This window comes from Aspergillus wentii (genome assembly GCF_001890725.1).
Source record: "Aspergillus wentii DTO 134E9 unplaced genomic scaffold ASPWEscaffold_4, whole genome shotgun sequence".
Lineage (NCBI taxonomy): Eukaryota > Fungi > Ascomycota > Eurotiomycetes > Eurotiales > Aspergillaceae > Aspergillus > Aspergillus wentii.
The window spans coordinates 715,626-743,344 of record NW_024467835.1 but is presented as its reverse complement, the minus strand read 5'-3'; the positions used below and the strand labels follow the sequence as shown (position 1 = coordinate 743,344).

Sequence of the window (27,719 nt, the reverse complement as noted above, 5' to 3'; positions counted from 1 at the left end):
CTCCATCCTCAGTTTCCACCCGAGGCTAAGCTTTCTCCTGTAGCGCACACCAACTACATCATAGCTTCTTATGATGTCATGGTAGATGAGGGGTTGTCTAGAAGGGCAGCTTAAATAACCGAATATTGAAGATGAATTATTTATTCTTATTCTTATTCTTATTATTTTACTTATTGATTGATTGGATATCTATGATCAATTCTCAGCCTCATCCGTCTGAGTCTGAGGCTTCTCATAGATAGGCGCAAACTTGCTCTTCATCCTCAATTGCTTGCCGTAAAGCCAGAAAATCAGAGGAATGGGAACGAGGATTACAGCAATGCAACCGAGTAATGTACCGGCCCATTGGATGCCCATGTTGTTGAACATTTGGCGCGAGAAGAGGGGGAAGCCTGCTGCTACGCAGGATCGGCAGAAGGTGTTTGCTGCGATTGCGGATGCGGCACTGTATGTTGTTAGATTAGACTCATCCATAAGGTCTGTGGATAAGGGATGGAGTGAAGCTTACAAGAGAAGGTAGGTGTCAATTAGATAGTTGAACAGCTGGATGAAAATGATCAACAGTCCGGCGCCGGTGAAGAGGCCACTCAGCGTAGGCACGATCCAGTGGATGCTGCTCGTGAAGCCCGTCCATCCGAACCAGAAGAGACCACCAGCGAACAAAGCACCCCCGACAATCACCGGCGGGAGACGCCACTCGGGGACAGGGATGCCCCCGTTTCTATCGAGCTTTTCATTGTATCCTTTGCTGGAGATGATCATGTACAGGGCCGCGAAGCAGAGACCGACAACCATGCCGAACAAGGGTAGTCCGGCGACACCGGGCGCCATGCCGTAGACGCCCTGGAAGACGAGCGTGTATGCTGTCAGGAAACAGTAGAGGAGACCGTAGATGAAACTCATGTACACGGTCACAGCGAGGATTAAGGGCTCGTTGATGAGCAGGCGAATGGGGCGGGAGAAATTGTTCACGACCAACTCGCGGAGATCGACTTCGATTTCTTCCTGCTTTGCGTGGATGCCCCAGTTCTTGGTGCGGCAGCGTAGTTCGGCGGCTTTTTCAACCAAGATGACGGGTGGGTAGGACTCCTTTAGGAAGAATGTGTTCATCACGAACGCGGCGTAGCCCATAAATGCTGGGACCCAGGCTGTCCAGCGCCAGCCCAGATACGACGCGTTGATAAATCCACCAATAAACGGCGCCAGGAGGGGTCCCAAGAACACGGTGTTGGAGAACATGGTGATGGCGACTCCGCGGGTGCGGTTGTTGTACATGTCGGAGAAGATAGCAGCCACAACGGCCAAGGGAGAACTGCCAAAGATACCCGAGAAGAAGCGACATATCATGAGCGTCTGGAGATCCTTGGCGACGGCGACTGCGGTATTGAATATTCCAAATCCTAACATGGCAATGACGATCGGCAGGCGACGACCTTTGAGTTCTGACAATGGGGCCCAGATCAAGGGCCCGGAAGCGTAGCCGATGATATAAAGCGAACTGGAGAGAGTAGCCACTTCCACGCTGACACCGAATACTTTCGCAACACCGCTGGTCGAAGCGCTAAAAATGGCGGAGTCGAAGGTAGAGCAGATACTTGTAAAGGCGAGCATAGCGCTGATGTAAATCCTAGGGAAGAGGTGAGCATTTGCGCGAACTGACGCCCCGCGCGACAGCATCGCCACCACTTACTTTCTTTTCAAAGGCCAATTCTGGGGATATAACGGATCATCTGGCCCATCGAATTCGACGACATATTCTTCGCGATTAGGCAAAGGTGGTGGGTATGGCTTGCCCCCGCCAAAGGCTGGCAATGGGCCTTTGGAACTCCGCGACTTGACACTCTCACCGACAGTATGCGCATGTTGCAGCCGTTGGGTATGAATTCGGCTCACTACATCAGATGTTCTTGTCTGATGACGCTCCAGGTCGACTTCGGTGTTTTGCGAATGAAGCGCGTGAAACTGCGGGTTATAATCGACAGAGCTGCTGGAAGCTGTCGAGCTGGTACCTGACGATGAAGGCCTCTCTTTCTCATTGGACGATCCTAGCTCTTCCTTGCGGCCATCAGGAGAATGGGGCACGGCATCCGTCTCAGCGAGCTCGAGTTCAGAATCGATGATGGCCATGGTTGCCGACTGCGGCGATACCAGAGATAGTTGTCCAGGTCGACATTGACGAAGAAAAAAAGAAAAATAAAAGAAGGGGCAAAAAAATCTTTTTGCATCCAAGACATGACAAAAGATTAGACTCGCTAACTAGCAGTTCGCTGCCTGAGAGCCAGATGAATAATGGACTGTTGGTAGGTTGGATCAGCGCGAAGCTTGGAATCGCCATCCGAGTTATCCGTCCAGACCCACATCAGGCCTCAATTTCGTCAATCTCCACAGCATCCAGAACTGCTTTTGGCGCTGTCGGCAAGTCTTGCATGACTCGTATCCGAAATCTGTCACCGTTGGATTTCATGCGTTTGCGATTCGATTGCTGTCGCTTTGTCTTCAACCTGAGTAGCTCATCCTGTGTACTCAGCGAGTGGACAACACGGAGAAATATCGGTTTAAATTTCGACAATCTCAAATTCTCCTGTGCAATTATTCAGTTGCACAGCCAACTTGGGGCCAGGATTGAGCGTCCCGTGACCGTGGGGAAATCCGTAGGGACCAACGACGGAAGCTGTATATTCGGAATTCGGGGCTCTTCTGTTCGGAGCCCGCCCATATCGAACATTCGGATATAGCATATCTTTAAATCCGTAGAGCCTGACGCAATTCCGCTTTGCGGATCGAGAAATTTCTAGATATGCAGTTGCAGTATCCCAACATTCCTGAGCATAAGGAAGCGATGAAGAATTCATCAAACAGGGACACGACACCCTGGCAACATGCATGGCTATTTTGGGGCATAACCTGCATTATTCACATCATGCTGTGCTCATCCAGATGTCACAGCGCACTGGGATTGGCGTATGGGACGTGCCGCAGGACCTACCAAGACAAGTGCACTGGTCACACAAACAAGTCCCTCTTGATCCATCACATGGCATCCTGCATCATAATTCAATTTCTCCATCTTATCTGTGGTTTGACCACTTCATTAGGGAATTTCATCGACTGGATTGATCAACTTCGATCCCATCTAGGGCATCGGCATGATTGTCGAACCAGAATTCGTTCCCAAGCCAGCGATATCAAGCATCGGGTATCTTGCAATCGTGTCATGCACATGGCCGGTCTTTCAGGAAAAATCTTTTCGGTCTTGTTCAGTACTTCGCAAACAAACCATCAATCGAGTTCTTCCAGTGCAACAAGGGGTGATGATACTACTCTGTGAAACCACTCCTTGGCTGTATGCGTTTGTAAACAGGTTAGACTTTTTACCGCTTGGTCGAACAGTCGGTCAAGACGAGAAGCTGTATCGGAAAATATTTCCTGATAGACGGTAGTATTTTCTCTGCTGTAGAACAAAACAAAACTTAGATTTTGAGACTGAGTAGAAAGCAAAGTCGGAATCCAATAGAAGACTGACCAAGGGCCCGTTTGTCGGTTGCACTTCGTTTCCCGTCTTCTTTGCTCTTTTGTCCAATCTTTTCGGTTCTGTATTTGTTCTGCAACTCAGCTTCCTGCCTTGTCTTTAGGCGGCTGGAATAGTCCGGTGGGCCATTTCTGGCCATGCACTTCATTGGAGGGGTAAGAGTCATGTCCATGTTGATGTCGTTGGACGATTGCATCTGATGAGTCGCAATGTGGTCTGTCTATCTACAACTGTCAAACACAGAATCGGTTAATCCTCCAGATCACGTGCCGGTAAACACCGGCTGTTTGGACGGCAACTGTTTCTGCCCTACTCCTCTATAGCATGTTTAGGTGTTAAGAGATTAGAATTAGAAACTAGATCTACTAGATAGTCTAAATAGAATGTTCTTCACAGATCTTGCCGTTTCCTAACCTCCACCTTCGCTTCAGGATCACTCAACATTTCAAAGCCCATCTCCACAACCTTGGGCGTGACACCTTCTGGAATTCTGACATCATAAGTCAACAGAATCTTAGCCAGAGCAATCTTGATTTCGTTACTAGCGAAGAATCTCCCGGGACAGATTGGCTTCCCGATCCCGAAGGCAATATGCTCCGGACTGGTTGAAGCGAGTGCTGCCCCAGCATCGCCAGATTGACGTAGACGAATAAAACGATAGCCGTCGTAGACAGAAGGATTTGGATAAATAGTGGGATCCCACATCATGGACGAATCCACGGCAACGTTGGTTCCGCGGGGGATAGTCATGCCATTTGGGAGGACAACATCTCGTAGAGCTTTGCGCTCAAGATTCACTGCATGGTGTGTTAGTGCCTAGAAATAAGTGTCAATGATACCGAATCGTAAATCTACATACCCAATGATCCAGGCTTCAGCCGTTGAGTCTCCTTGATTGCACTGTCCAACAGTTGCATCTTAAAGACGCCCGCAGTTGTCCATCCACTCTCCTCCACGGCCTTCTTTGCTTCATCTCTTATAGCCGGGATCAATTCTGGATGCATGCAAATATCAAGTAGGGCTTGCTTTAGCAACTCAGAAGTTGTATGCATCGCACTTATTGCAAATGCTATTTGCGCAGCAGCGGCATCGTAGGGGCGCCCTGCTGCTATCTCCTCGAGCCATTCTATAGTATCATTAAACTTTTTTGTCTTGTTACTTTCAGAAGAAGTGGCCTTTTCATGTGCCCTGCGGTCGAAAGTTGGCTGCAGCATAAGACGAGCGAGACGCAATTGCTGGCGACATTTTCTGATTTCTGGCAAGAACCAATGGGCAAATGGGCGGAGGAATGCAGGACAGGCGCGGAGTGATCGAACGCCCATGAATGTATTGATTGTCGAAGTGAGAACCAGCTCTTGCCATTGAGCATCACGAGCGAGTTGAGGGCCGACAAAGACAGATGCTGACATTCGTCCAATGAAGCGAATTCCATGTTGAGACCAATCGACAGTGTGCCAGTCTGGAAAATATCTTAATATTCAGACCTAGCGAGAAGATAATGGGTACATACCACTATCATCCGTCCATATTTCTCTCAGAGCTTCGGTGAGATGTTCATGGAACAAATTACATTCTATAATGCACGCCCATGTCAGTGAAACTCGGGTTTTAATGAAGATCCCACATACGACTATTCTGATTCAGTTTCGTCTTGGTCACATTAATCAGAATCTTTCTGGGATCCGTGATAACACTCTGCCCTTCCATTCCAGGGTACGCCGCGAAGTATTCCTGTTTTGTCGTCAGTTTTTGTATCGTTTCAAGCAAAGGGGGACTCAAACGTACATCATGAACAAGCGCCTGATGGTCTAAATCCAAGCAGTTCTTCAACCATTCTGTATAAGACGCTGGAAGAATCACTCGAGAACCAAGGGTGGTTATAATGCGAAATGGGCCGTTAAACTGGAGCATGCAGGTCAGATACCACCATTTCTTATAGGAGCCAATTTATCTTGCCTTTTGAATTCCTTCCTGAATCAAGACCCTAGCATTCGACATAAACTCAGCATGAGCCTTCTTCAACGTGATATCACCAGGGTATGAGTTGACAATTGGGATTGCCGGTTTTCTGGTCCAACGCCATATGAGGATACCAAGGAGGCCCAAGAGGGCCGTAGGCAGGATGTAGCCGATGGAACACTCTGTATCGAGAAAGCCAACCGTGTGGGGGATAAAATTTGCCATTACGATCAGATATTTGATGACTCTCTGCAGTCATTCTGAATAAAAGGCGCGCAGGCCATCCATGCGAAGGTGGTTTAAATACGAACATGATTGTCTCTTAAAGAAATTAGTGGGGCTACGGCTACTAGCCAAAAGGACTAATAATGAGTAATAATTACTCGCCCCAGACTCTTAATGTTACTTCGTATTCTCTGGAGGCTTATTAGCTATGAAAAAGCTTATATTTTAACTAGGCTTATAACCATCCAGGGTCAGTACAGCGATTTTACCTTGATTTAGATATTAAGGAGAAGACAGAATCATGGCGTTGAGGGTACACCTTGTAAATTACCTTACTGGCGCAATACTTTGACACCATAAGAAGATCACATTGTGAGCAATATTATTGGTCAGTCTCCCAGTTTAAGCTCAGATCCTTGGTCAAAAGTGGATGGTCTGGTAAATCCCGTAAACATCGTAAGATTCGTAAGATATACCCTCTCTGTGGTGAATGGCAGTGGATGTAGCTGTCCAGATGATGTTGGAAGATTATAAAATGCTAGGGCCAAAAGAAAGACTTTTCGTCTTTATTCCTATATCAAAATCTGCTGCCAACAATGTCCTTTCTCAAAGTGTGTTCAGAGGTAAGTTGCGTCCTACTTACCGTAAGATGCTATATCAAATCCTAATCCTCACATTCTAACCAAACCAGTGTGACGAGAAGCGGCCGCAATGCTCTAATTGTGAAAATCGACGGACCACCTGTCGTTATGCCACTGGGCCCTATCAGAATCGTCTCAGCAGGCAATCGAGGCTCTCCATGAGCTACTGAACACATCGTGTCCACCACCATTGCAATCAGACTCATCAGGTTTTTGCTGACACTATTAATTGCCTGGAGAAGCTGTTTACCAAGCTAGATGGCAACGTTGAAATGACTTCAAGCAGCTTCATGTGGGTTTGTGAAGTTCCGGCAGCATTCATCGACCTTCTTCAAGAGTGCAATCCTCTTGCACTGGTTATCTTGGCTCATTATTGCATTGTCCTACATCAGCTGAGAAAGCGTTGATGGATCTCATCATGGGGTGAAGATGTGCTTGATGTTATTATAAAAACTTTGAGTCCTGCTTGGAAGCCTTCTGTAGCCTGGCCTCTTCATATAGTTAATACGCATTGTTAGTTACAGCAGCATTCCGCTACGTAGAAGACTCCTTCTTTCGTACCATCACCCACATAAACTCGGCATCAAAGTCCGGGTCATCCTCCTCCAGCTTCCCATCGCCTGCCTGCAATACCTCCACCTGCAACACCTCAAATCCAACTTCTGTCAGAATCGCTCGATTCTCATCCACATCATAGCTGCTCCAGAACATTCCATGCCCTAAGAACTCTCCATGGATTTCTTCCTCATCGATAGTCGCAAGATTAAAAACAAACACACCCCCAGGCTTTAACCAGCCATGGATCTTAGCGAACATGGCCTTGAGCTTCGACCGTGGCAGGTGGAACAGCGTATAGAAGCTGATCATGCCGTGGAAGCTCGCAGACTCAAAGCTGAGCGCAGTAGTCATGTCGCCCGCAATCAGCGTGGCCCCCGGGCACCGGGCCTTGGCCATCTCGATCTGCTTGGTGGAGATGTCATTGGCGACCACTTGCGCGCCTTGGTCGAGAAGCATTTTCACAATGGGGACCCCGGGACCACAACCAAGCTCCAGAATGGAGGGTGAGGGTTGCTGCAGCTTGTCTAGGAGCATCTTGGTGTATCGTTGTCGCGGTGACTTCTGGCTTGTCACCCACTGCAGGTACCATTCTGTGATATGGTCGTAGGCGTGCTCAACAATGCCTTCCGGTGTGTCAGACATTATCCTTGTTGCAGGGAACGAGGAAGTGGATGGAGATTGGCAAGCAGGAATCCTAAGGAGAAGTGAGAAAACTGCGGTCAGGATGTGCTGAGATAAGGGTGCAAGAGGATTGCACTAGTCATCCTGGCTCATTATTACGCTGTCCTATATTAGTTGAGAAAGTACTGGTGGATTTCATAATAGAGTAAGGACGTGCTTGGTATAAAGATAAAATCCTTGATTCTGATTCATGATTAGACGCTTTCTGTAGCTATGCGGTTAATGTGTATTGTTAGAAACTTCCATAATAAGTAAAAATGACTCGAAAATTGTCATTGGCTGCTAAAAGTATCCTCACGTGACCACGCGCTCCCGCCGCGTCGCGAAACGCGAGCCATGATCTCTGCAACTGCACACCAGATCGAGTTAGAGACCATCATTCGTCATGGTCTTTAAACCATTCAAGCCTCCTTTGATAAGGAATACTCTATATAATACTGCTCAGAAAGCGTCGGCTCCCACCGCAGACACCGATAACCAAGGCCCTCCTGCCAAAAAGCAACGTCGGGATGAAGAGCAGACCGACCCAGATCTTCCAGCCCGCTCAAATGGGGCTCGGAAGCCGCTTGTCCAAGTGAAGAATTGCGGGGAGGTATCTAATGACTCAAAAGACGATTCAAGTGATGAGAAATACTTCAATGTTTTATGGTATGAGTCCTAGTCGTATCTTATCGTATAATCTTCAATAAACTAACAGGATATTTCGGTATAGGCGCAAATTCACTACCAAAAAGAACAAGACCTGGGATGGAGATGGTATACTGTCTGTCCGTGACGGATATGCCTATCTGCAAGATATCTCGGGGAAGGAGATGGGGCGGGTGATGTGTGGCTCTCGATTGGAGCCGGGTGTCATGTTGTCCATAGGAGGCAAAGAGGTCGAAGTTGATTCTGAAATCCCGAAAAAAGAGTATCTTTCTGGTAAGGTATTCCTGGACAGCAAGAGTGCTCCTTCGCCTCCGGTACCGAAAAAGGAATTTGTCCCTGTTGTGCCGACTAAGAGCAAGGCCGCTGCTGGTACTTTGACGTCAGCGACAGCAAAGGAGAGAACAGGACCTGAATCGACTGTTCCTAACGCTGCTTCGAAGGGGAAATCTACTCTGAGTGCATACAAAAATCCACTGTTGGAAAGTACGGTTGTGCCTCAAGCCCCAGCGGGCCAACCTAAGCCGCGCCATGACCCCAATCAACCTGGAGCACTGGTAATGACGCGACCGGATTCAGTCCCTAAAGGAAAACGAATTGTGGATGTTGTTGTGGATCCTATTTTGGGAAAGCACTTGCGGCCACACCAGCGTGAAGGTGTCCAGTTCCTGTACGAGTGCGTTATGGGACTGAGGTCGTTCAACGGCGAAGGTGCGATTCTAGCCGATGACATGGGGCTGGGCAAGACGCTGCAAACCATCACGCTGTTGTGGACCCTACTGAAGCAGAACCCGATCTACGAAAGACCTCCGGTTGTCAAGAAGGCACTTATCGTATGCCCGGTAACTCTGATCAACAACTGGAGAAGAGAATTCCGCAAGTGGTTAGGGAACGAACGTATTGGCGTGTTCGTTTTCGATGACAAAAGGAAGCGACTTACCGATTTTACAATGGGCAAGGCCTATAGTATTATGATTGTGGGCTACGAGAAATTGAGGACTGTTCAAGAAGGGCTGGCAAGAGGCGCTGGGGTCGATATCATCATCGCCGATGAGGGACACAGACTCAAGACGCTCCAAAACAAAAGCGGCCAGGCTATCCAATCTCTTAATACCGCAAAGCGAGTTATTCTCTCCGGAACACCGATTCAGAACGATCTGAGAGAATTCTTCGCAGCAATAGATCTGGTCAACCCTGGAGTTTTGGGAACATTCAAAGCCTTCGTCAGGGAATTCGAAGGACCCATTGTGCGAAGTAGACAGCCAGAAGCAACACGGAAGGATATCGAAAAAGGCGAGGCCAGGAATGAAGAGCTGAGAGAGCTCACCTCCAAATTCATGCTACGCAGAACAGCAGATATCCTCGCCAAGTACCTCCCCCCTAAAACAGAATACGTGCTGTTTTGCAATCCCACCCCTACCCAGGCAAACATATACCGAAACGTGCTTGCGTCGCCTATGTTTCAATGTGCTATTGGCAACTCCGAGAATGCCTTACAGCTCATCACTATCTTGAAGAAGCTGTGCAACAGTCCTTCGCTTCTTTCCCCGAAGAATACTGATCAATCCCCCAACGAGACCATGTCAGCTTTAATATCATCCCTCCCGCCAAACCTTCTGCGCCATTTCTCTCCTTCATCAAGTGGCAAAATACGTGTGTTGGATCAGTTTCTGCATAACCTGCAGGCGTCAACATCTGAAAAGGTCGTGCTTGTTTCGAACTACACATCCACCCTCAATCTACTAGCCACGCTACTATCATCGCTTTCTCTCCCATTTCTACGATTAGACGGTTCAACGCCACCGCAGAAACGACAGTCCCTCGTGGAAGATTTCAACCGTCTTCCTCAAAACCTCTGCTTTGCGTTCCTCCTCTCTGCGAAAGCAGGTGGTACGGGATTGAATCTCATCGGAGCCAGTCGTTTGATCCTCTTCGACGTAGACTGGAATCCAGCCACTGACATACAAGCCATGGCTCGGATTCACCGTGATGGCCAAAAACGGCATTGCCGCATATACCGCGTTCTACTCAAGGGCAGTCTGGAGGAAAAGATTTGGCAGCGCCAAGTCACCAAGATCGGTCTCGCAGACAGCGTCATGGGGAATAAAGATAGCGTGGCACAATTCTCACGAGACGAGCTGAAAGACCTCTTCCGACTTGATGAAGAAAGCAGATGCCAAACCCATGAACTCCTAGGTTGCGAATGTGAAGGACGTGGAGAACAACCCACCACCTCTCGAACAACCGACACAAACGAGCCTACGCTAGAACTATCAGAAGACGAAGACAACCTGTCAGAATTAAGCGATACACCATCCCTTCCCGACCTTCCCACCCTAATCAAAGCCTCAGAACTCGACATGGAAGAACAGGAACGTGTATTCCAAAACTCCCGGCCCCGTGACCGCCGCAAGAAGGCAGATACCAACCCAGCCAAAAACGACAAGAACAAAAAAGAAAAGAACAAAATGCAAGAGTCCCTATCCCAATACTCACACATCGACCCTTCTCTCCTTCCCATGGCAACCCAGTCGGAAACTCTCGAGCTCCAAAGTGCCATCGACGACGATGATGTTCTATTTCCCTTGCTGAAAGAGGAAGATAATCGGGTCAAATTCATTTTCAAAAAGACCAGCCAGGCAGAGGCGGATGGGTCTTCTTCATCATCGCCTGTCGTTGTGGACTGATTTTATGTGAAAAAAAGAAAGGTTTATTCTTGGCCGAGTTATTTCTCACATTGCATTGCATTGCATGGCGTTTTGCTTGTGTACATTGATACCCCTGAGCATGTACATTCTGAGATGTTTGTATGATACTACGCTACGATTATCTTAGAGGGAAGTCATATATAATGGACAAGCCATATAATAGATATGCCCTGTCTACCTAAATAGGCAGACGGGATGGTATTTACTAAATAAACAACTTGGTAAGGCTTATCATCACAGTAAATCTTGTATGCAAATGACATGAGTAAAATCAGGTCCACGATAAAGAAATAAATATAACTTAAAATACAAAACAAACAAAGGGGGTATGGGTATGCCGGGGTACATTGCTCATAAAAAAGACGCCTGAATCAATGGATGTCATCAAAGGGAATAAGTAGTTAAAAAATATCAATCGATATAAGAAGAAAAAAACCGTAAGAGAAAACATTTCTCATACATAAACACGTTACCATCAAGGTCCGTAAGTCAATTTAATACTTGAGCTTTCCCACAAGCCCAAAGGTGTACGCCGCTTCGGCTTCACTCTTCATCTGGACCATATATATCTTGGAGGATCCATTGGTAACGCCGCCCTGCTTGGGAACACCGCCATTTCCGTTGTCTTCGCGGATGGACACGGCGATGCCTGTTCTCGCCACACGCTCGAAGGCGCTCTCTCCCAGACAGACATCGAGCAGAACCTCTCCACGGGTCTTGCCGCAGATGAGGATACGCTTCTCGGATTCCACGCCGCGACGAGGCGAGGCAGATCCAGAGGCCGATGGGCTTCCTTCCCGAGCATCAGTCGGGCCGCTGGTATCACTGCGTCCACTTGCAGCAGTGCCAGGGCGTGGAGGATCATGGGAAGCGGGCATGATTGTCAGGCGAGCAGCTCCCATGTCTCTCCATTTGGATTGTGTTTCGCGGTAGTAGAGTCTGATTTTGGCGTTGGACAAACCAATTCCGTCTACTCCCTTGATGGCAGCTGCTATTCTTCCGATACCAGACATTGACGAGGGGTTCGATGCAGACCCTGTGGAGGTGGAACGCACGCTGCCATCCTTCCGAGAAGTCACTGTTGATCGTGCGATGCTAAACATCTTACTTCCAGCACCAAATCGCTTCAAAGCCGAGAAAGCACTGCTCATGGTGCCGACACTACTTTCAGAGTTATCCGCCAGCGACCTGGGAGAGCTCGATGCACGGTAGCTCTTTCTGCGAAGAGGCCAGCCAAAAGATCCTCCGCTCTTGGTTGAACGCTCCAAAGGAGCGGGCTGGTCGGCAAATGGACCTCGTGCGTTTTGAAGCGCAATGTATGTTGGGTTGTTAATGCGCGAGTCGTTGATAAGACTGTATAGGACCTCGCACTCATCAGGGTTTCGTGAACGGAACATGATGTTGTTACTCCATGTAATCTTGGACCGTTCGGTTGGTGGAGAGCGAATGCTTATATCAATAGCCGTGCCACGCCTTATGGGAACAAGGGGTGTTAACTCCAGAGCAACAACAGGCTGCCCTTGACTTGATCGCCTTTCATCACGTCTAGGTGAAGTAGAACCTAGGTTCATCTTGTAAGCTTCAATGAGGCCAGGGCTGACAATGATGCTACATTCATCAGGCAATAAGCTCTCCCAAGTGCCTTTGTCAGACCAGGCGAATACCGAGGCAATCGTCTTAGAAGACTTTGATGGCTGTGATGGGACAGACCTATATCCGCCCTGAGATACAGAGTGTGAGGGGGACAGGGAGCTGGTCGCAGGCTGCTCAAGGGGCTTGGAAAGATCGCGCGTGCTAGCTGACGGAAGCGAAGATGCGAGCTCATCTTCCGTATCATCGTCCGAGGAGTCGGATTCCGAATACTCAGATTCGGAATACATTTCATAGTGCCGCACAGTTGAGGTATCTGAGTCCGAGTATTCATCCGATGCTGTGGACGGCTCGTACTCGTGCTTCAGAGGCGAAGAGCCCCGTCTCTTGAGACGCGCAGCCGTTGGGCTAAGAACTGGAGTGTTCGAATGGCTTGATACTGTGGAGGAGCTTGGCGAACGATGAGGCGGGGGCGGTGGTGGTTCATCATCTTCAGGTTGACTGGAATCGGAGTTTGAGCGAGAGTGGCCTTTGCCCTTTGTAAGACTCTCTATTGAGTCACAGACATTCAGATAATCAAATTCCTCATCGGACGCGGATCTCAATGGCTCGGTTACATAAGTGCTAGTGCTTCCTGACCTAAGTTTTGGGATGAGAGGCAGATCCATTGAAGGAACTGACGAAACACGTGGAGATTCTGCGGGTGGCTCTCTCACGGGGGTTTTTGGCGGGTGGTTCTCTTTATGGGGCTTGCTTGCTTGAGACTTGTCTGCGGTTTCACCCGGGCGTTTGACATCGTCATAGAACCTGTGGGAAGGAGAAGGGGCCGCGTTCTGCTCCTTTTCTGCAGTAGGTGTCTTCGGTGTAGAAGGTCCTGGGGAGGAGCCTTCCCCGTATCGTGAGATCCTCTTCGCCTTTGATCTTTTGAGACCGCCTGCCGTAGCATCGTCACCAGCTATCCTTCCGCGGGGGTCTCTAGAGTGAAGTATGGGCGTTGAAGGTTTGGTCGATACCTCCGACGCTGCCGGAGCATAATCCGATTCCCGCGTAATGTCAGAGTACGAGGAATCCTTGGATTCTTCCACGGAGGATGAAACGGTACTCGGGTCAGTCGATAGGTCCTTGGTAGTAAGAGAAAGCCGGGCAGTGCGAGCGGTTGCCTTCTCTCCAATTGGAACATCAACATCGCTAAGGTTTGGCGCAGCCTTCGGGCTGGGAGGGGCATCGCTGGAAGAGTTTACTTGATTGCGCTGCTTTTGCTGTTGCTGTCGCTGCTTGGCCCGATCCATGAAGCTCTGCGTTCGAGAAATCTTTGGTGGAACAGGGTTCAGGCCCAACAGCTGCACCCATTCAAACCCAACGTCCTCTTCGTCAATGCGAAGGAACAGTAGCTCCTGCCAGGAGTTATCCTGCCCTGGGTCACTACGTATCATGACCACAATTTCTCCCTTGGAATCTCCATTCCGAGCAGACACGCATGTGAGTTCCATAGGGGGTAAAAGCAACCATCGGTCTGCGTGATCAATCTCACAAATGAGCAAGTCACCTCCGGGACCTTTCTCGGAGACGTTGTCTCTCAAGAGCAGTTCTGCACGGCAATCAATGACCTGACCACTCGAATGGTATAGTGACAGGTCGAAGAAGTCTCGGGCTCGGACTCGCCGAGTCCGATCAACGGTCACATTAGGAAGCACGCCCAGGGTGACCGGGTCGCGCGCACGCGATGTATCGATACTGGCAGCAGACTCATCTTCAAGTCTAGCTCGTTCCTCTCGTGCACGGCGTCGAGCTTCTGTGACAAGTGCTTGATAGGTCGTAGCTACCTCTTCGCCTTTGGGAGATTGTTGGAGCATATTAATTCCCTTGAAGGTCTTCGCAAGATACTTCAGTCGCACAAGAGGTCTCTTTAGCAAGTACGCCACATCAACCTTCTCACCATCGCCATCTACCACATCACCATTTTCATCGCGTGCCATGCCCTCGTCTAAGCTTCTTGCGTCAGATTCCTCTTCGCCTTCTTCGAGAGGCGCTAGGTTTACAATGACATCTCTGAAACCAAGTCGCCAGGCTCGGAGGTAGTCACGGTATACTTTATGGGCCCCTTGGGCCCATGTAATCAATGCATCCGAATTGTCTTTTGGAATCCGCTTATGCAGTGTTTTGAGGCGCTCAATAGCCACCCCCATATCAACGATTGGTTTGGTGAAGTTCATCTCATCTTTGGGGTCCGTAGACGGCCGAAAAAGACCAGCAGCTATGGCCGATTCAGATCTCGACAAGACACAGGTGAGCAGGACAGGAATCACACCCCCGACCAAAGTTTTGAGTTCCCGCATGTACTTCGTTTCGTCCGCGGACAATTCAGCTAACAACTCAGGCAGCGTTGCAGTCGGTGCCTGACTTTTACTCGATCTGATGCTCCTGGCCGAGCGGAGACTCCTGCTCCTATTCGGTGTGGATAAGACAGAGATCAAGTCATCATGAGTGGTGAGGCGTCTTCGCAGCTGGGTGGAGACTATTGGAAGCGAGTTGGGATCAAATTGATCTCTTTCCTCTGCGTCTGCGTCGTCCTGTCCCGGCGTTGATTTGGGCTTCTCTGACGAGGTCGGTTGTGGATTCGCCTGGGATTTGGCTCCATTGGTACCAGTTGACTCAACAGAAGCAATGGTAGAAAGCCGATGACCTCCTGTGCTGGGAAATGCTCGTTTAGGGCCAAGTGGAACAGGAGCATTGCTACCAGACACTTCGGAGCTTTCCGACAAATGGTGGGTAGTGTCAACATCAGAAGCGCCCGGCTTCTCCTCAGGAGCTTTCTTGGGGTTTTCACTTTCCTTGGGGATAGATTTAGAGGGTGGTCTGCTTTGCCGGATGTCACTTGACTTCTTGCGATTAGCCGGCGAGGGTGCGTCTTTACTTCGATCCTTGGAGGAAATCGTCACATCCTCTGCCGACTTCGGCCGTTCTCCAATAGACAGTTCCTCCCTTCCTTTGGATCGCCGCATACGATTGCTCTTTCGGCGAGGGTTACTGTCTGGTGACGGCTCTGATTCTGTAGCACGGTCATGACTGTCCTCCCTCCTGTGTGCCCGTTTTGCCCGGTTCTTTGTATTCAAAGGCGCAGGAATTTCGACATCGGACTCCATATCATCATCCACAAATGGGTCGTGGGTCTCCGAAAGCCAGGCTTCGATTTTGGATCCCCGGGGCGGAGCAGGCTTGGGGGCCTCCGGTCTTCCAAACAACTTTCTCGACTCGTCAATCATATGACCAAAAATGCCATTTTTGGGAATCACTGGATCGTGAAGTTTGAATTCCTTTGTTTCTTTCGGCTCTTTCTGCTCCTTCGCCTCTCGTGAATCCTTCGAGTCCTTGGATTTCTTCGACTCTGGCCCGCGCGCGCGTCGTTTTGACAATTCAGTGAAGTCGGCTTCACTCGCTGCCCACTCCGATTCATCTCCTGCATGAGATTTATCCGCAGTCACAGACCGCGTGGCGGAGCGGGGTTTATCGCTACGTGCCGCATCTTCCTCTTCAATTGTGCTGCCGACAATCGAATCGACATCGCGGGCTACCCTTGACTTGCGTCGTTCTCTGGATGACTCCGTGGTCGCACCTGCCTTGCCCCGAGAAGCAGGACTAGGCTTCGGTTTCTCGTCCCTGCGAGCGTCCTTTTTCCCCGCCAGCGGGGAGGCTATTGGGTCATTTGTAGTGTATTCGGAAATCCGATTCGGAGCAGGTAGCTTTGGCGGAGGAGTTTGCATGGAACTCCGATTCAGTTTCCAGTGTTCGTCACTGATAACTCGTTTTCGGGGAGTGCTGTGGCTCCGAGGTCTGCTCTTGGAGCTTGAAACATCGCTGTCCTTTGTTGACTTGCCCTTGGGCTCGGTGCTGGTGTTCTCCTCATCCTCCTCGTAGTAGATGGCATCGTTGGCGGTAACCACCCCGCCTCCTTGTTGCTGCCATTTGCGCACCTTTGCACGCACTGAGTTGGTGTCATAGAGACCCAATGGTTGACCGATGTCAAGGGGCTTTTGTTTTGCTGGGGAGGGTTTGGCGGTACCCCCGCGGTTGGAGGAGCGATGGGGAGTGGCAGGCGACGGCATCGATGCCTGCGACCGGAAAACAAAGTTAGCTTGAGCTTGAAGAAAAAGTGACTACCCGAGACATTCGAAAGATGATGGCTGGGAGGGAGGTGGATGGAGATGATCCCCTTCAGTTCTTTGTTGATACGCGGAAAAGGCACCCGACGACGTCACCGTTGTTTGTTTATGAGGGGGGGACACTCACTACAGAGCCAAAGCTTCACGAACCATACCCTTGATTGAGTTTCGATACTGGCTGCTGTGGGTAAAGAAAAATCCCAGTCTGATCTTCAGAAGAAATCGCACAGAGCAACAATAACAGAGAAAAAGAAAGAAGGAATGTGGCAGCAAAACAGGCGGTCAAAAAAACTGGAGAGCAGCAGGAAGCAGGTTGTTCTGGGTCCGGTGATAAGCAGCTTTGCGTTTTCCCCTCCAGCTGCCGGGGAAACGAAGCATCGCCCAACGCCGATCTGGCACCAAGTCCCATATATGTTTGTTGTTGAAGAGTGTGTCCCTGAGATCGTGGTTTATTTTAGTTGACTGTCAAAGCTTGATCTTCTGATCGTCTGGATTGATTAAGCATGGTGATTGTATCCATTATTGTTTCTTTTCGTTCTATTCTTAGAACTGCATTCAATTTGCCTTGCAGCACAACACAGATGCCCCTGCATATTCTTTAATGAAGCCTCATATCTTGAATAACTCTTCTCTATATTCTCTATATCCTATAATATCCCGATGATAATTATTACTCCGTGATGAGGCCCTCGGGTAAGATCATTCCAAGGGTCCACCATCATCATCACTCATCATCACTCGTGATACGCGTCACACGGTGGGCCAAATGAACAGATGATCCCATCTGGCACATTTCAAAAGCCTGATTATTGCTTTTGCCTGCGCAAGGATTGGGCTTGTCACATAGGTCACTTGTGGCTATGGTGGGGGTTCTGCTCGAATTGTAAAACAGGCCCCAAATTGCAGGTGGATTATTCGCGCTGGCGTTGTAAAATGAAACCCCATCAGACCGTACATCATTGGTCAATGACTATTGGGACTTGCGCTGGGTCGAAATTGCTTTCAGCGCCCTGAAAGCGCCTGAGATAGTGGTGATACTCTGGCTCAAATAATCTAGACAGGGCCATTAGCTTGCACACTGGGTACTTTGCAGCAAAAGTACGAAACCCACAGAAAGGAACAACAATCCAAATGAAGTTCATGAAGATATAGTAGATCCAAAAGTAATATCCTTCTGGCCGAGAGTATGGTCGCGCATTGACGTAGTGGTCAAAGAGGCTCGTCGCGTAGTACAGGGTATCCCCGTACAGGTGACTCATGCAGACAATCAGCTGAAACGGGTGTCGCAGAGCATTCTGGGTGAAAATTGTGTATGCAACAAAGTAGCAAATAGGACCCCAAAGAAACTGTTGCGCAGACCTCGTCAGTATCTGTCTCTCAGACCAGGCGAGCTGATTCACCCACCACCGTGATAGTTTCCAGACACAGGACCAATGTGTCAGAAGTCATATACCGAGAGTCCGATAGAGCATATTCCTTCCACAGTTGACCGACAAAGTCCTGGGCTGGGGCCATGCGGTCATGGTTGAAAATGAAATAACCCTCAAAGAAACAGTGCAGCGTTCCACCTGATGGATCTGTTAGCAAAGGAAAACACATAAATTTCAATGAGAAGGCACATACTGAGAACAAACCATAGAATGGCAATTTTGTCCGCTTTACTCAAACTCGGTCGCAGGAAGCTAGTCAGAGCCAGTGTCGTTCCCAGAAGAGCTGTAGAGGCACCCCCAGCGACCGCCAAAAGGGTAAGAACGGGAGTTTCATTGACAGAATAGCCGTTGATGTGTGCATCTGTCGGGTAATATGGATGGGGAGTAATGTCAAGAGACATGGCTGTGGTGTTTCTGGAGAGACAGCAATTGTGTCTGAGAGCCAAAGATTTCGTCGCAGCTTTGGTGGTTTGTTTTGGCAGATCAGATCAACGCAGCCCGATTTGGTTGACTGGTTCCCATCTGGGATAGTGTCCTGTTCCAAATAGGAAAGGAGGTGGAGGCTCGACATGAACAGCCAATAGAAATTGCGGCTCTGTTCCTTAAAAAGGAGAAGCTAGTCTAGAAGAAGAAGTATCTCATTGTCCACAGTACTTTTTTGGATGAAAGCATTGGAATAGAAGGGATCAAATGAATCTATTGGTTTGTTCACTTGGATGCTAAGTATCATGCTATTCAATGAGTCTATCTAAGATAGAAGCAGAAGTAGAATTAGAGATAGGCACAATATCAGACTGAACTCAGCTCATCAACAATCCAGGCTCTACTTGCGCGTCTGGTCATCTTCATGGCAAGTTATTCTTGCCTTTTAGATATGTAATCGATAATGATGCTAATTTATGGCTACACAGCAGGTTCATCCCTGAGCATGTTCGGATTTATACTCTATCCGTACTTTTTGCTCCATAGTCTCATCAACTTGCCACCAGAGGAATCAGAAATACCACATGACAGGTTCAATAAACAATCTCTAATTCTTATCTGACCCATAAACAGTCTCTTCAGTTAAAAATAACGAGGCAGAAACCTGATATTTTCGTGATAGAGCAGAATGACGACGATGATGCCAGACTGGGTTAGCCTGTATGCCTCAGGCTGCCACGGCCATCCCCACCAGGAACACCTCGGGATAAGTGATCAAAGGTCCTCACCTCACCTTCCAATGTCGCCTTCCCAGTGATCGTTATCTCTGTACACCACTTTATGGAGCCTGGAAGCTCCCCTTAACACACTCATATTTAAAATGTCACCCGATCCACACAAGAAGAAGCCGTTGGGGCTGGATATGTCCCGTACCCCGACCTTCGATTCGCCGCCCGGTATCGCGGCCTTGTTCGTTATCCGATTCGATATCAAGACTGGGTGAGCCTTCATTCCAACCAGCCTCAATTGAGGCATTCTCAAGCTTCACGGCTAATCCTTGTTTCTGCGCATAGATACGTGGTTTCATGGAAGCGATCTGCCCCCGGAGGTGAGCTACGATCGGCACCGTTGTTCTGCCTTGCGCGCAAAAGAAGTCCGCTGATAATGGGTACCAGTCGAGGTTGAAGGCGTTGTCGAATACAAGTCGCTTCCTTCTGGATTGCACAATGTTACAGATGATTTAGTGTAGGTCCGAGATGCCTCTTTGTCGGTTCCTTCGCGCTGACTGTCTTTCGCCAAGGTATTTCGTACACGAAGAATATGCCGGTATCAGCGCGTTTGTCAACTTGCCCGCTGGGGAAGCTGAACGCAATGCGAAGATGTTCGCCATCGGTGTATTGGTGCCACTGAGTCTTGGAAGGTTAGGGAAAGGCTGGAGACACGCCCCACGGCTTATGGAGCTGGCACAGTAAGTGGTTTGACCGACCGTTACTCAAGTCTGAAGACTAACTGGCTGGATTGCATTACAGAGGCTATGCCAAAGATATGTCGAATATAAAACCTATCTCAGACTACTGGGAGACGCACCAAATCCGTGGAAACGATGCTTCAATTTTGTCCCCCGACTCTCCTCTTGAATCGCCCATTGGCCTCCGGTTCAAACCACATAATGAGCAATTGGATGGCCTGCATCGCAACCGCACCTTCAGCGATGCGATGGTAATGGAATCGTCTAGGCTGGCCTTGACACCATCGCATCCTGCTTCTTCACTTCCTGCGTTTCTCGATAGTTTTGGACCCCTTATATTCCCGCTCTACAGAGCAGCATTATTACGCAAGCGAATCTTGTTGATGGCAGAAGCGCCGGTGCATACCCCTTGTGACTACGGTATGGTGCTTATCTCCCCTCTTTTCGTCAATGGCCATGCTAACTGTATTTAGTATATGATTTGTCCTTATTAGCATCTTTGCCTAATTCCATTCTTCCCCTACTCCCGTCTGATGGCTTACCCAACCCCCGGCCTCGTCCACTTTTTAACGTGGGTGTGCATGATATCCCATACCTCTCATCGTTCGTCGGGGCCACACCAAGCTCCGAGCAAGATTCAGCTTGGATTGCTTGCACAACAGATAGTGTTTTGAGTATGAAGCCTGAACTCTACGATGTGCAAGTCACACTGCCACCTCCTTATTCTAAAGACGCACCCGAAAAGGTGTATCCTAAGATTTCCTTTTTGCCACCATCTGCTGCCAAGCCCAACCCCGCCCAAGCAGTCCAGCTGAAGGCAACCCAGCGAGATGTTCGGCGCTATTGTCTACTCCGCAAGGGTTTGCGCCAAATGTCTGAAGAGCAAGAATCCGAGGACCAGGGGGATGAAGACTCGGATGCCGAATCAACCTACTCATCCAGCCCTGTCGTGGAGCCCCTATCATGGTCAAGATTGGCGTATACTTCTTTCATGTGGTGGGCGTCGGCAGGGGAAAAGCGAGGCGGGCTGTCCGAAGAAGAGGAAGACCACCAAGTCGAACAAGATATCAGATTATTAGCCAGTGTGGAGACCCTAGCCAACAACACATCCGGATCCATGCAGCCCGAAGAAACCGCAAAACAACCCCCAGAGATAGCACTGGTGGCTTACTTCCGTCGTCTAACTACTCAAATATTCGTGACACTTTCAGACGTCGTCGCACGTCATGATAACGAAGACCCTTCAGACCCCGAGACAAATAACCAAAACGGCACCAGCAACAACGTCCCCTACGAAGACGAGCCAGAAGACTACAGCGAACCCATCACCCAGCAATCAACCCGTGATGAACCCGATGCACCACTTCTCCCACAAGGAAAAGTCGCATCAACCGACCAGCCACCACCAGACGAAGTCCCCATCACGATAACCATAGAAGACATGATGGAAATGGGTCTTGACATCTGGAGCGCAACGGACCGCGTCTTCGTCGAGGAGATGGTTCGCTTGTGGTGGGGTCGTGCGGCGCATGTGGACGGCGCCCGGGTAAGATGCTGCGGGATTTCGATTCTGTAAAGCGAATCCTTGAATTGTTCTATGTTTTCCTCAATATGTACCACAACTAGCATATACGCGCGCATTTAACATACTGGCCAGTAAAACTGGATTGATCTTGTTGGGATGGGGGTTGATATTTGCAGTTGAACAATTACTACTGTTTCGGATTGGAATATATAGCATCAAAGGTCAAAATGCAGGTCATTTTAGACGGTTTCCAATGATTAAGTCGTTAGAATATTGTGTGATTACCGGAGAAAAGTCATCCTTAAAAGAGAAGAGGATTCCTATTATTTTGTATCTCATAATTAAACATGAAAGGCAAATATATACTTCAAATGATGGGTAGACAAGGAAAAGGTTGAGAATGAGTGACCTATGGCTCGAGGAGATATCGAGGCATACAAGGAGTTGGGATGAACGCTAGAGTTGAAGAAAGCATAAAAAAGCCCATTGTAATCAACTGCAGATAAAGAATTTCTCCTTAAAACGCCATGCAAGCACATAAAGACAGTGAAAGAGCACACAAAATTGATAACCAATTACATGAATCATGGTATGAAAAAAAATGATAAATGCCCCAGTAATGAAATTCCAATGAAAAACGCCGTTCCACTTGGAGCGCCAGGGTATCCAAAGACAACCAGCGCAATAACCAAGAAAAGGCCCAGAAAAGAGAAACTCCGATATTTCAGTTTTCAGTTCACTTCGTCAGACTCTTGAGAAATCAAAGCATCGCTACCGGAGCATCCTGACTGGAGCACTGAGGTCTCTTCGGCTCCTCACCGAGTCGCGCTGGCTTTTAGCATTGGAGTTTTCAATGCCAGGAGTTCGCTTAGCAGTTCGAACTGGCGTTACTCCCATGCCCCCAGAGCGGAGTTGACTCTCACTCAAGCTTATAGACCGCTTCATGCTGTTGGCGCGCCCTCTTCGAGCTCTGATTTGTGCTAATGCCTCTTCCCGGCTAACTGATGTTCCTTCGATCTTATCGAACTGGTTTGATGACCGTGGCTCTGTGTTCAAGGGAACATTCGTAGTTGCGATATTTTCCTGGTCAAATTCATCTTCAGCGCCATGCTCTAATATCACTTGAGGCGTGGCCCGGGATTTGCGAATAGCTCTCATGGGAGTGGGGGTGGGGGAAACGGTTCGGATGGGAGAATCTGTTTCGATGGCGTTTTCAGACCCTTCTGTTGAGAATCTAACTGGTGGTCGCTGAAGTTCATCATGAACATGGAATTGGGGTCCCAATGCTTGGAAAGCCTCGGAATCTTGACGTCTCTTATTGTTATCTCGAATAGGAGATGGGAAAGCGCGGAATGTTCCGGTCACAGGCGAGAAAGTAATCACGGGCTCCTGATTTTGTTCATCTTTTTCCTTTTTAACAGCTGGTTCAGCATCGACAGCAGGCGAAGTCGGAACAGGTGTACTGCCAGCTGGGTCAAGGTGCTGTGCTTGGTTCGATTCAAGGGTAGCGTGATTTCCATCACTTTCTGGGTTTTCTGTTACTTCATTCTCATGCACATTTGTTGCCTCGATTTCGTGAGTATGATCTGCCTCTCCGCCCTCCATAAGACGGCAAGCGCACCTCTTGAATTCGCATTCCATCTGCAAGAAGTGCACCATGTCCTCTGCGTAAATTCTTAGCCGCTTTTCGTGCTTGAGAACATCCTTAAGCTCGCCGATAATATCCTGTTGAGCATCGAGCTCAGCGGTATCTTCTTCTGGGTGAACAGTAACATCTGACAGCCTCTGCCTTTTCGGGGGAGTCTGCTGTACCGGGGTTTGATCGGCGGAACGCGATAACGGTGAGTTGACGGAATCCTCGGCATATCTCTTAGGCCTCCTAGGTGTCGGTGTCAAAAACATGGCAAGGTCGCCTTCTGCAAGTGACATCCTTCCAATGTCTTCGCGGTTCATCTTCTTCGCCTGAGCTTCGAGGTTGTCGGAATGGCTGTTCGCTTCAACGGACCGCAGGCGTCCTTTTAGAACCTCGAGTTCCTCTGTGAGACCAGCAAGTGCATAAGCGCGCTCGAATGCCTCTTGCCGCGCCTTATCTTTGGACTCTCGCTCGACCTGAATTTCCTCCTTTAACATCTTGGCTTCTGCTCGGGCATGTTTCAATTCCTCCTGCATCTTCACCACGGTTGAGCCCGCGCGGAACGCCTCTTTCCTTGCTTTTCGAATTTCCTTCTCAAATACCGATCTTTCATGGGCTTGTCGTTCTTTTGTGTTGTGGAACTCTTCCATCAATGAATCCAACCGCTCAGTCAGGCGACGTTCTCGCGATTGGGCATCAGAAAGTTGGGAGGAGGCGCTGGCCAGCGCAGACTCTGCTTCTTCGCGTCCAAGGAGGGCCCGTTGGAGGGCTGCCGTGGTTCCCCCTGAGCCTGCTCCAGCTGCTGGGCTATTCCCACGCGATAAATTGTTGAGAAAGGCTATTTTCCCTTGGACATCTGAGTTACCTCTTGAGCTTTTATTCTGAAAACCTCGAATTTCGGATGGTAATGACGGCGAGCCGGGCATCATTTGTTGATTCATTCGCTCCGGAGAGAGGGGATTGAGCGCTTTCGTAGGACTCGACATGATGGCTGGCGGGGTCTCCATGACCGAATGCTGTGTGTAGGGATAATATAATCAGTAGGATGAAGCTAGCACTGAACTGAACATGACAATGCACTTGTAGAAAGGCAAGGAAGAGCCAGAGTTGTTAATCCCCGTTTCACAATAATCCACTAGCTGTGGAGGTTTATTATTATCGGTGACGCACCCACACAAAGATACACGAACCTGTTTATTGCCGTCTTGGGAAGTCAGGTGACCGTTGCCCTGGACGACGCGTGACTGTCATCTGGTTAGTCATCCATCTCTATCACGTGATGATAAGCTAGACCCAACTTGGACGACAACGACGTGTGGTCCGTGCGTCGAGGGGAATTATCGACGATATCCCACGATCTCGACTGTAGATCACTGCCTCTTCATAGAAGCTAGACGGAGCTGTCAGTGACCGGAAGAGAGGATGCATGAGATTGTCACGCTTCAGTTGGGACAGCGGGCGAACTACCTGGCTACGCATTTCTGGAATCTGCAGGTAAGACAATCGGACCCTAATCAGAACTGTGGACTGATGTCATTTGATAGGAATCGTATTTCACATACAACGAGGGGGAAGAATCCCCAATTGACCACGATGTTCACTTCCGTCCAGGGATTGGAGCAGATGGATCAGAGACATATACTCCCAGGAATGTCATTTATGATCTGAAGGGTGCTTTTGGTACTCTCCGCAAGTCTAACGCACTTTACGAGCTGAGTGCGGATTTCGATCCTGGACAAGGTCTGTGGTGAGTTACCCTGCCTTGCCGCTGTTGTTTCCCGAATAGGTCATTTATGTGCGTTTTTCTACGGTTATGATACTTAGACTTGCCTCTTTCTCCGTGTTAGGGATGGAAAAGAAATCCTGCAGCAGCAAACACCCATTCCGCAAAGTGATTATCAAAAAAGCCTAGATGCAGGACTTCCTGCCCCAACACTTACATCTGAAACTGTTCGCTACTGGTCTGACTATAATCGGGTCTTTTACCACCCCCGATCTATAGTTCAGTTGAATGATTATGAATTGAACTCCCAGACGATGCCCTTTGAGAACTGGGATGCGGGAGAAGAATTGTTTAATGATCTCGACAAGGAGCATGATCTGTTAGACAGAGATGTCAGGCCATTTGCAGAGGAGTGCGACCAATTGCGTGCTCTGCAGGTGTTCACCGGGTCAGATGACGCTTGGGGTGGATTTGCCGGTCGGTACATAGACAGACTCAGAGACGAGTACGGGAAAAAGAGTATCTGGGTGTGGGCTATCGAAGGCGGTGGTAAGGTCTCAAGGGTGAGTATCTTCAACATTCCTTGAGTGTCTCTTCCAATACTTATCTCAATGCAGCAAGCTCAGTTTAAACGAGACATGAACAAGGCACGATCCATCCACACAATCTCCCCTCAATCGTCCTTTTATACACCAATCATTGATCCCCCCAGTCGACTACCAGCCAACTTCAATGTTGATGCTCGTTCTGAATGGTATACCTCAGCTTTAATCAGTTCTGCTGTCGAGACGGTGACTCTCCCATCTCGTCTCCGCCCATACCACGATTTCGAGGCTTCATTGGCAGGAGATGATGGTATCCACAAAATATTCGAGCTGCAGTCTAGCATTTCTGGTGACGAAGAGATCCACGCGAAGGGTACCAATCGGGGCGAAGATACGGGGGATGGTTCCTCCAAGGTGACAACCAAGTTCGATTTGGACTTCACCTATGACGAGTCAAGCAGCAACGAGGCGCATATTTTCAACCAAATGCAAGTCTCGCGTGGGTTTGAGCCAGAGCAAAAGGATGACTCTGCCTCCCATGAGGATTTGGGGCTTTCCCGCAAACTACGGCTCTTCAATTCCGAGCCAATGCACCAACGGTAATTACACCCCATGCTCATCTATACATCCCACTTATTGACTGTTTCTTTGTCTAGATTCCATACATCTCTACGATTTCCTATCTTGGACAGCTTCCCTGGGAACATGCTCCCTATTTCGAACCCCGATGCAGGTGCTAAGGTGCTGGCCGCTCTAACAGCGTCGTCACGAACCGCGGAACGGATCAAGACGATGCAGGCAGTTGCAGGACGGATGATTGGGGTTGATGAGCGAGAGAATTTGGTGAATGGACTGGGAGAGATCCGCGAATCATATGAAACAGGATGGGCAAGTGACTCCGATTATGATGATGATTGAATGCAGCTATTCTTTTAGCGAAAAAGAAATGGAAAATTAACGATAGCCTTGGAATATCATAAGGTATTCCGTACTTATATGCGATTTCCCTGGCTAACAAAGAAATCCGTTTGATAGAAAATATGGATGTCTATCAATTCAAAGTATACTATTCAATGCAACAATTGCCCTATGTCAATTCACTGATAGAAGTGGGATATAAAAAAGAGTATCCCTCTTACTGAACTTGTCTTCCGATACATACTCCTACCATCATCGCCCATAACATAGTACCCTTTTTCATATATATATATATACAAGTTTCCCTTTTTCTGCTCGATCTATGCTCATCTCTTAGTTACTTTCTTCATTGCGCCTGAGTTTGCCGCTTCTACAAAATAAAAAACTGGTGATAGAGTAGCCTGGCCCCTGGGGGTTTAGACACAAACATCGAAAGAACCGTTGAGCGAGTTTTCACACAGCACTCAATACAGCAGGAGTGATATCAATGCACTCACTAAGCGGCATAAAATAGTGTCGCTATTACTTCACATCGTTGAGCAAGGGCCTACAGCTTCTACGGTAAGCGGTACTTTGAGGGCTAAATCAATCGGCCTCTGCTTACGTTTTATATAGTCATGGTCATATATACTACTACCTACACTATATACAAAGCCACTGTGTCTGAATTCAACAATACATGAAATATACGAAGCAAAGTGGTGGTTCTACAACTCAAGCTTTTCTGGGCTTGTGCTCTATAGAATCCACAAGCTATATACGACCAGGTCGAGTACCGATGAGTCCAACAATATGGATCGAAAACGAAGGAAGCTCCTATTAAGTTGAGCACAGAGGCTATTACATTTCGTGTTTTGCATACATTTTAGCAAGCAACATCCGATGTTTAAAGAGCAAGTTTCACCCATACTGGTATTCAAAAAGACATACTAATCTAATCTATACAGAGCTTCTTGAAGAAAATGGCGTCCCATTCCAATTCTTTGGCTGGATGTTAATGAATTCTGGATATATCATGTTGCTGAATCCGGCGACTTAGTGAACCTTTTCATGTACAGAAACCACATCGTGCTTGAGAGCAGTCATCATCACAAAATGGATCGGGATTCAAGACACTGCAGCTCTGATGAGCTGTATACACAGGACAGGAGAGGATCCTAGGGAGGCGAAAATACATCCGGATCATCTAAATGATCTGGGCAATTTACATTGCCACGGCTGTCTCTGAGGGGGCTGAGGGGCCATATTTCTTTTGAGGACAAAAAAGGCCATAGAGCAGCATGGCACCGGAATGTCCTCGCCGTTGACTCCAGCGCGCAATGCACTCAACCTCGCTGATAATAGCGTCAGTGCCTACC

The 27,719-nt window shown here is 48.6% G+C and overlaps 8 protein-coding genes across 8 annotated transcripts; 3 read left to right on the top strand and 5 right to left on the bottom strand.

Moving 5' to 3' along the window:
- Window positions 1-195: 195 nt before the first annotated feature.
- On the bottom strand, window positions 196-2,127 carry ASPWEDRAFT_111528 (MFS transporter; the record flags this gene model as incomplete). Its single annotated transcript, XM_040828251.1, has 3 exons — window positions 196-445; window positions 509-1,627; window positions 1,691-2,127. The coding sequence occupies 3 exons, from the start codon at window positions 2,125-2,127 to the stop codon at window positions 196-198; spliced, it is 1,806 nt and encodes a 601-aa protein (XP_040688584.1).
- A 1,792-nt stretch (window positions 2,128-3,919) lies between these two features.
- Window positions 3,920-5,440, bottom strand: ASPWEDRAFT_51142 (cytochrome P450; the record flags this gene model as incomplete). Its single annotated transcript, XM_040837554.1, has 5 exons — window positions 3,920-4,326; window positions 4,389-4,988; window positions 5,040-5,102; window positions 5,158-5,260; window positions 5,315-5,440. The coding sequence occupies 5 exons, from the start codon at window positions 5,438-5,440 to the stop codon at window positions 3,920-3,922; spliced, it is 1,299 nt and encodes a 432-aa protein (XP_040688583.1).
- Window positions 5,441-6,774: 1,334 nt separating this feature from the next.
- ASPWEDRAFT_40024 (class I SAM-dependent DNA methyltransferase) lies at window positions 6,775-7,732 on the bottom strand. Its single transcript, XM_040835229.1, has one exon. It carries the CDS (start codon window positions 7,552-7,554, stop codon window positions 6,889-6,891), a length of 666 nt encoding a protein of 221 aa, XP_040688582.1. The 5' UTR covers window positions 7,555-7,732; the 3' UTR covers window positions 6,775-6,888.
- Window positions 7,733-7,967: 235 nt separating this feature from the next.
- On the top strand, window positions 7,968-11,217 carry ASPWEDRAFT_132651 (DEAD/DEAH box helicase). Its single transcript, XM_040829291.1, has 2 exons — window positions 7,968-8,241; window positions 8,306-11,217. Exons 1-2 carry the CDS (start codon window positions 7,979-7,981, stop codon window positions 10,923-10,925), a joined length of 2,883 nt encoding a protein of 960 aa, XP_040688581.1. The 5' UTR covers window positions 7,968-7,978; the 3' UTR covers window positions 10,926-11,217.
- Window positions 11,218-11,440: 223 nt separating this feature from the next.
- On the bottom strand, window positions 11,441-18,527 carry ASPWEDRAFT_51140 (uncharacterized protein; the record flags this gene model as incomplete). Its single annotated transcript, XM_040837553.1, has 4 exons — window positions 11,441-16,575; window positions 17,808-18,042; window positions 18,101-18,264; window positions 18,320-18,527. The coding sequence occupies 4 exons, from the start codon at window positions 18,525-18,527 to the stop codon at window positions 11,441-11,443; spliced, it is 5,742 nt and encodes a 1,913-aa protein (XP_040688580.1).
- An 816-nt stretch (window positions 18,528-19,343) lies between these two features.
- On the top strand, window positions 19,344-21,983 carry ASPWEDRAFT_40021 (uncharacterized protein). Its single transcript, XM_040835228.1, has 6 exons — window positions 19,344-19,548; window positions 19,623-19,657; window positions 19,725-19,794; window positions 19,850-20,017; window positions 20,079-20,437; window positions 20,491-21,983. Exons 1-6 carry the CDS (start codon window positions 19,430-19,432, stop codon window positions 21,591-21,593), a joined length of 1,854 nt encoding a protein of 617 aa, XP_040688579.1. The 5' UTR covers window positions 19,344-19,429; the 3' UTR covers window positions 21,594-21,983.
- Window positions 21,844-24,327, bottom strand: ASPWEDRAFT_40020 (uncharacterized protein). The gene has a single exon (XM_040835227.1). It carries the CDS (start codon window positions 24,159-24,161, stop codon window positions 22,314-22,316), a length of 1,848 nt encoding a protein of 615 aa, XP_040688578.1. The 5' UTR covers window positions 24,162-24,327; the 3' UTR covers window positions 21,844-22,313.
- A 200-nt stretch (window positions 24,328-24,527) lies between these two features.
- On the top strand, window positions 24,528-26,674 carry ASPWEDRAFT_59420 (misato family protein). Its single transcript, XM_040838454.1, has 5 exons — window positions 24,528-24,669; window positions 24,720-24,922; window positions 25,023-25,461; window positions 25,516-26,042; window positions 26,100-26,674. The coding sequence occupies exons 1-5, from the start codon at window positions 24,598-24,600 to the stop codon at window positions 26,359-26,361; spliced, it is 1,503 nt and encodes a 500-aa protein (XP_040688577.1). The 5' UTR covers window positions 24,528-24,597; the 3' UTR covers window positions 26,362-26,674.
- The last annotated feature ends 1,045 nt before the right edge of the window (window positions 26,675-27,719 follow it).

Bases quoted from the DNA above. Each gene is read 5' to 3' on its own strand.
- ASPWEDRAFT_40024 (XM_040835229.1), bottom strand. From the start codon at position 7,554: ATGTCTGACACACCGGAAGGCATTGTTGAGCACGCCTACGACCATATC.
- ASPWEDRAFT_132651 (XM_040829291.1), top strand. From the start codon at position 7,979: ATGGTCTTTAAACCATTCAAGCCTCCTTTGATAAGGAATACTCTATAT. The intron at 8,242-8,305 runs GTATGAGTCCTA...ATTTCGGTATAG, and splicing joins AAATACTTCAATGTTTTATG to GCGCAAATTCACTACCAAAA.
- ASPWEDRAFT_40021 (XM_040835228.1), top strand. From the start codon at position 19,430: ATGTCACCCGATCCACACAAGAAGAAGCCGTTGGGGCTGGATATGTCC. The intron at 19,549-19,622 runs GTGAGCCTTCAT...TTCTGCGCATAG, and splicing joins CGATTCGATATCAAGACTGG to ATACGTGGTTTCATGGAAGC. The intron at 20,018-20,078 runs GTAAGTGGTTTG...ATTGCATTACAG, and splicing joins CGGCTTATGGAGCTGGCACA to AGGCTATGCCAAAGATATGT.
- ASPWEDRAFT_40020 (XM_040835227.1), bottom strand. From the start codon at position 24,161: ATGTCGAGTCCTACGAAAGCGCTCAATCCCCTCTCTCCGGAGCGAATG.
- ASPWEDRAFT_59420 (XM_040838454.1), top strand. From the start codon at position 24,598: ATGCATGAGATTGTCACGCTTCAGTTGGGACAGCGGGCGAACTACCTG. The intron at 24,923-25,022 runs GTGAGTTACCCT...TCTCCGTGTTAG, and splicing joins GATCCTGGACAAGGTCTGTG to GGATGGAAAAGAAATCCTGC. The intron at 25,462-25,515 runs GTGAGTATCTTC...ATCTCAATGCAG, and splicing joins GCGGTGGTAAGGTCTCAAGG to CAAGCTCAGTTTAAACGAGA.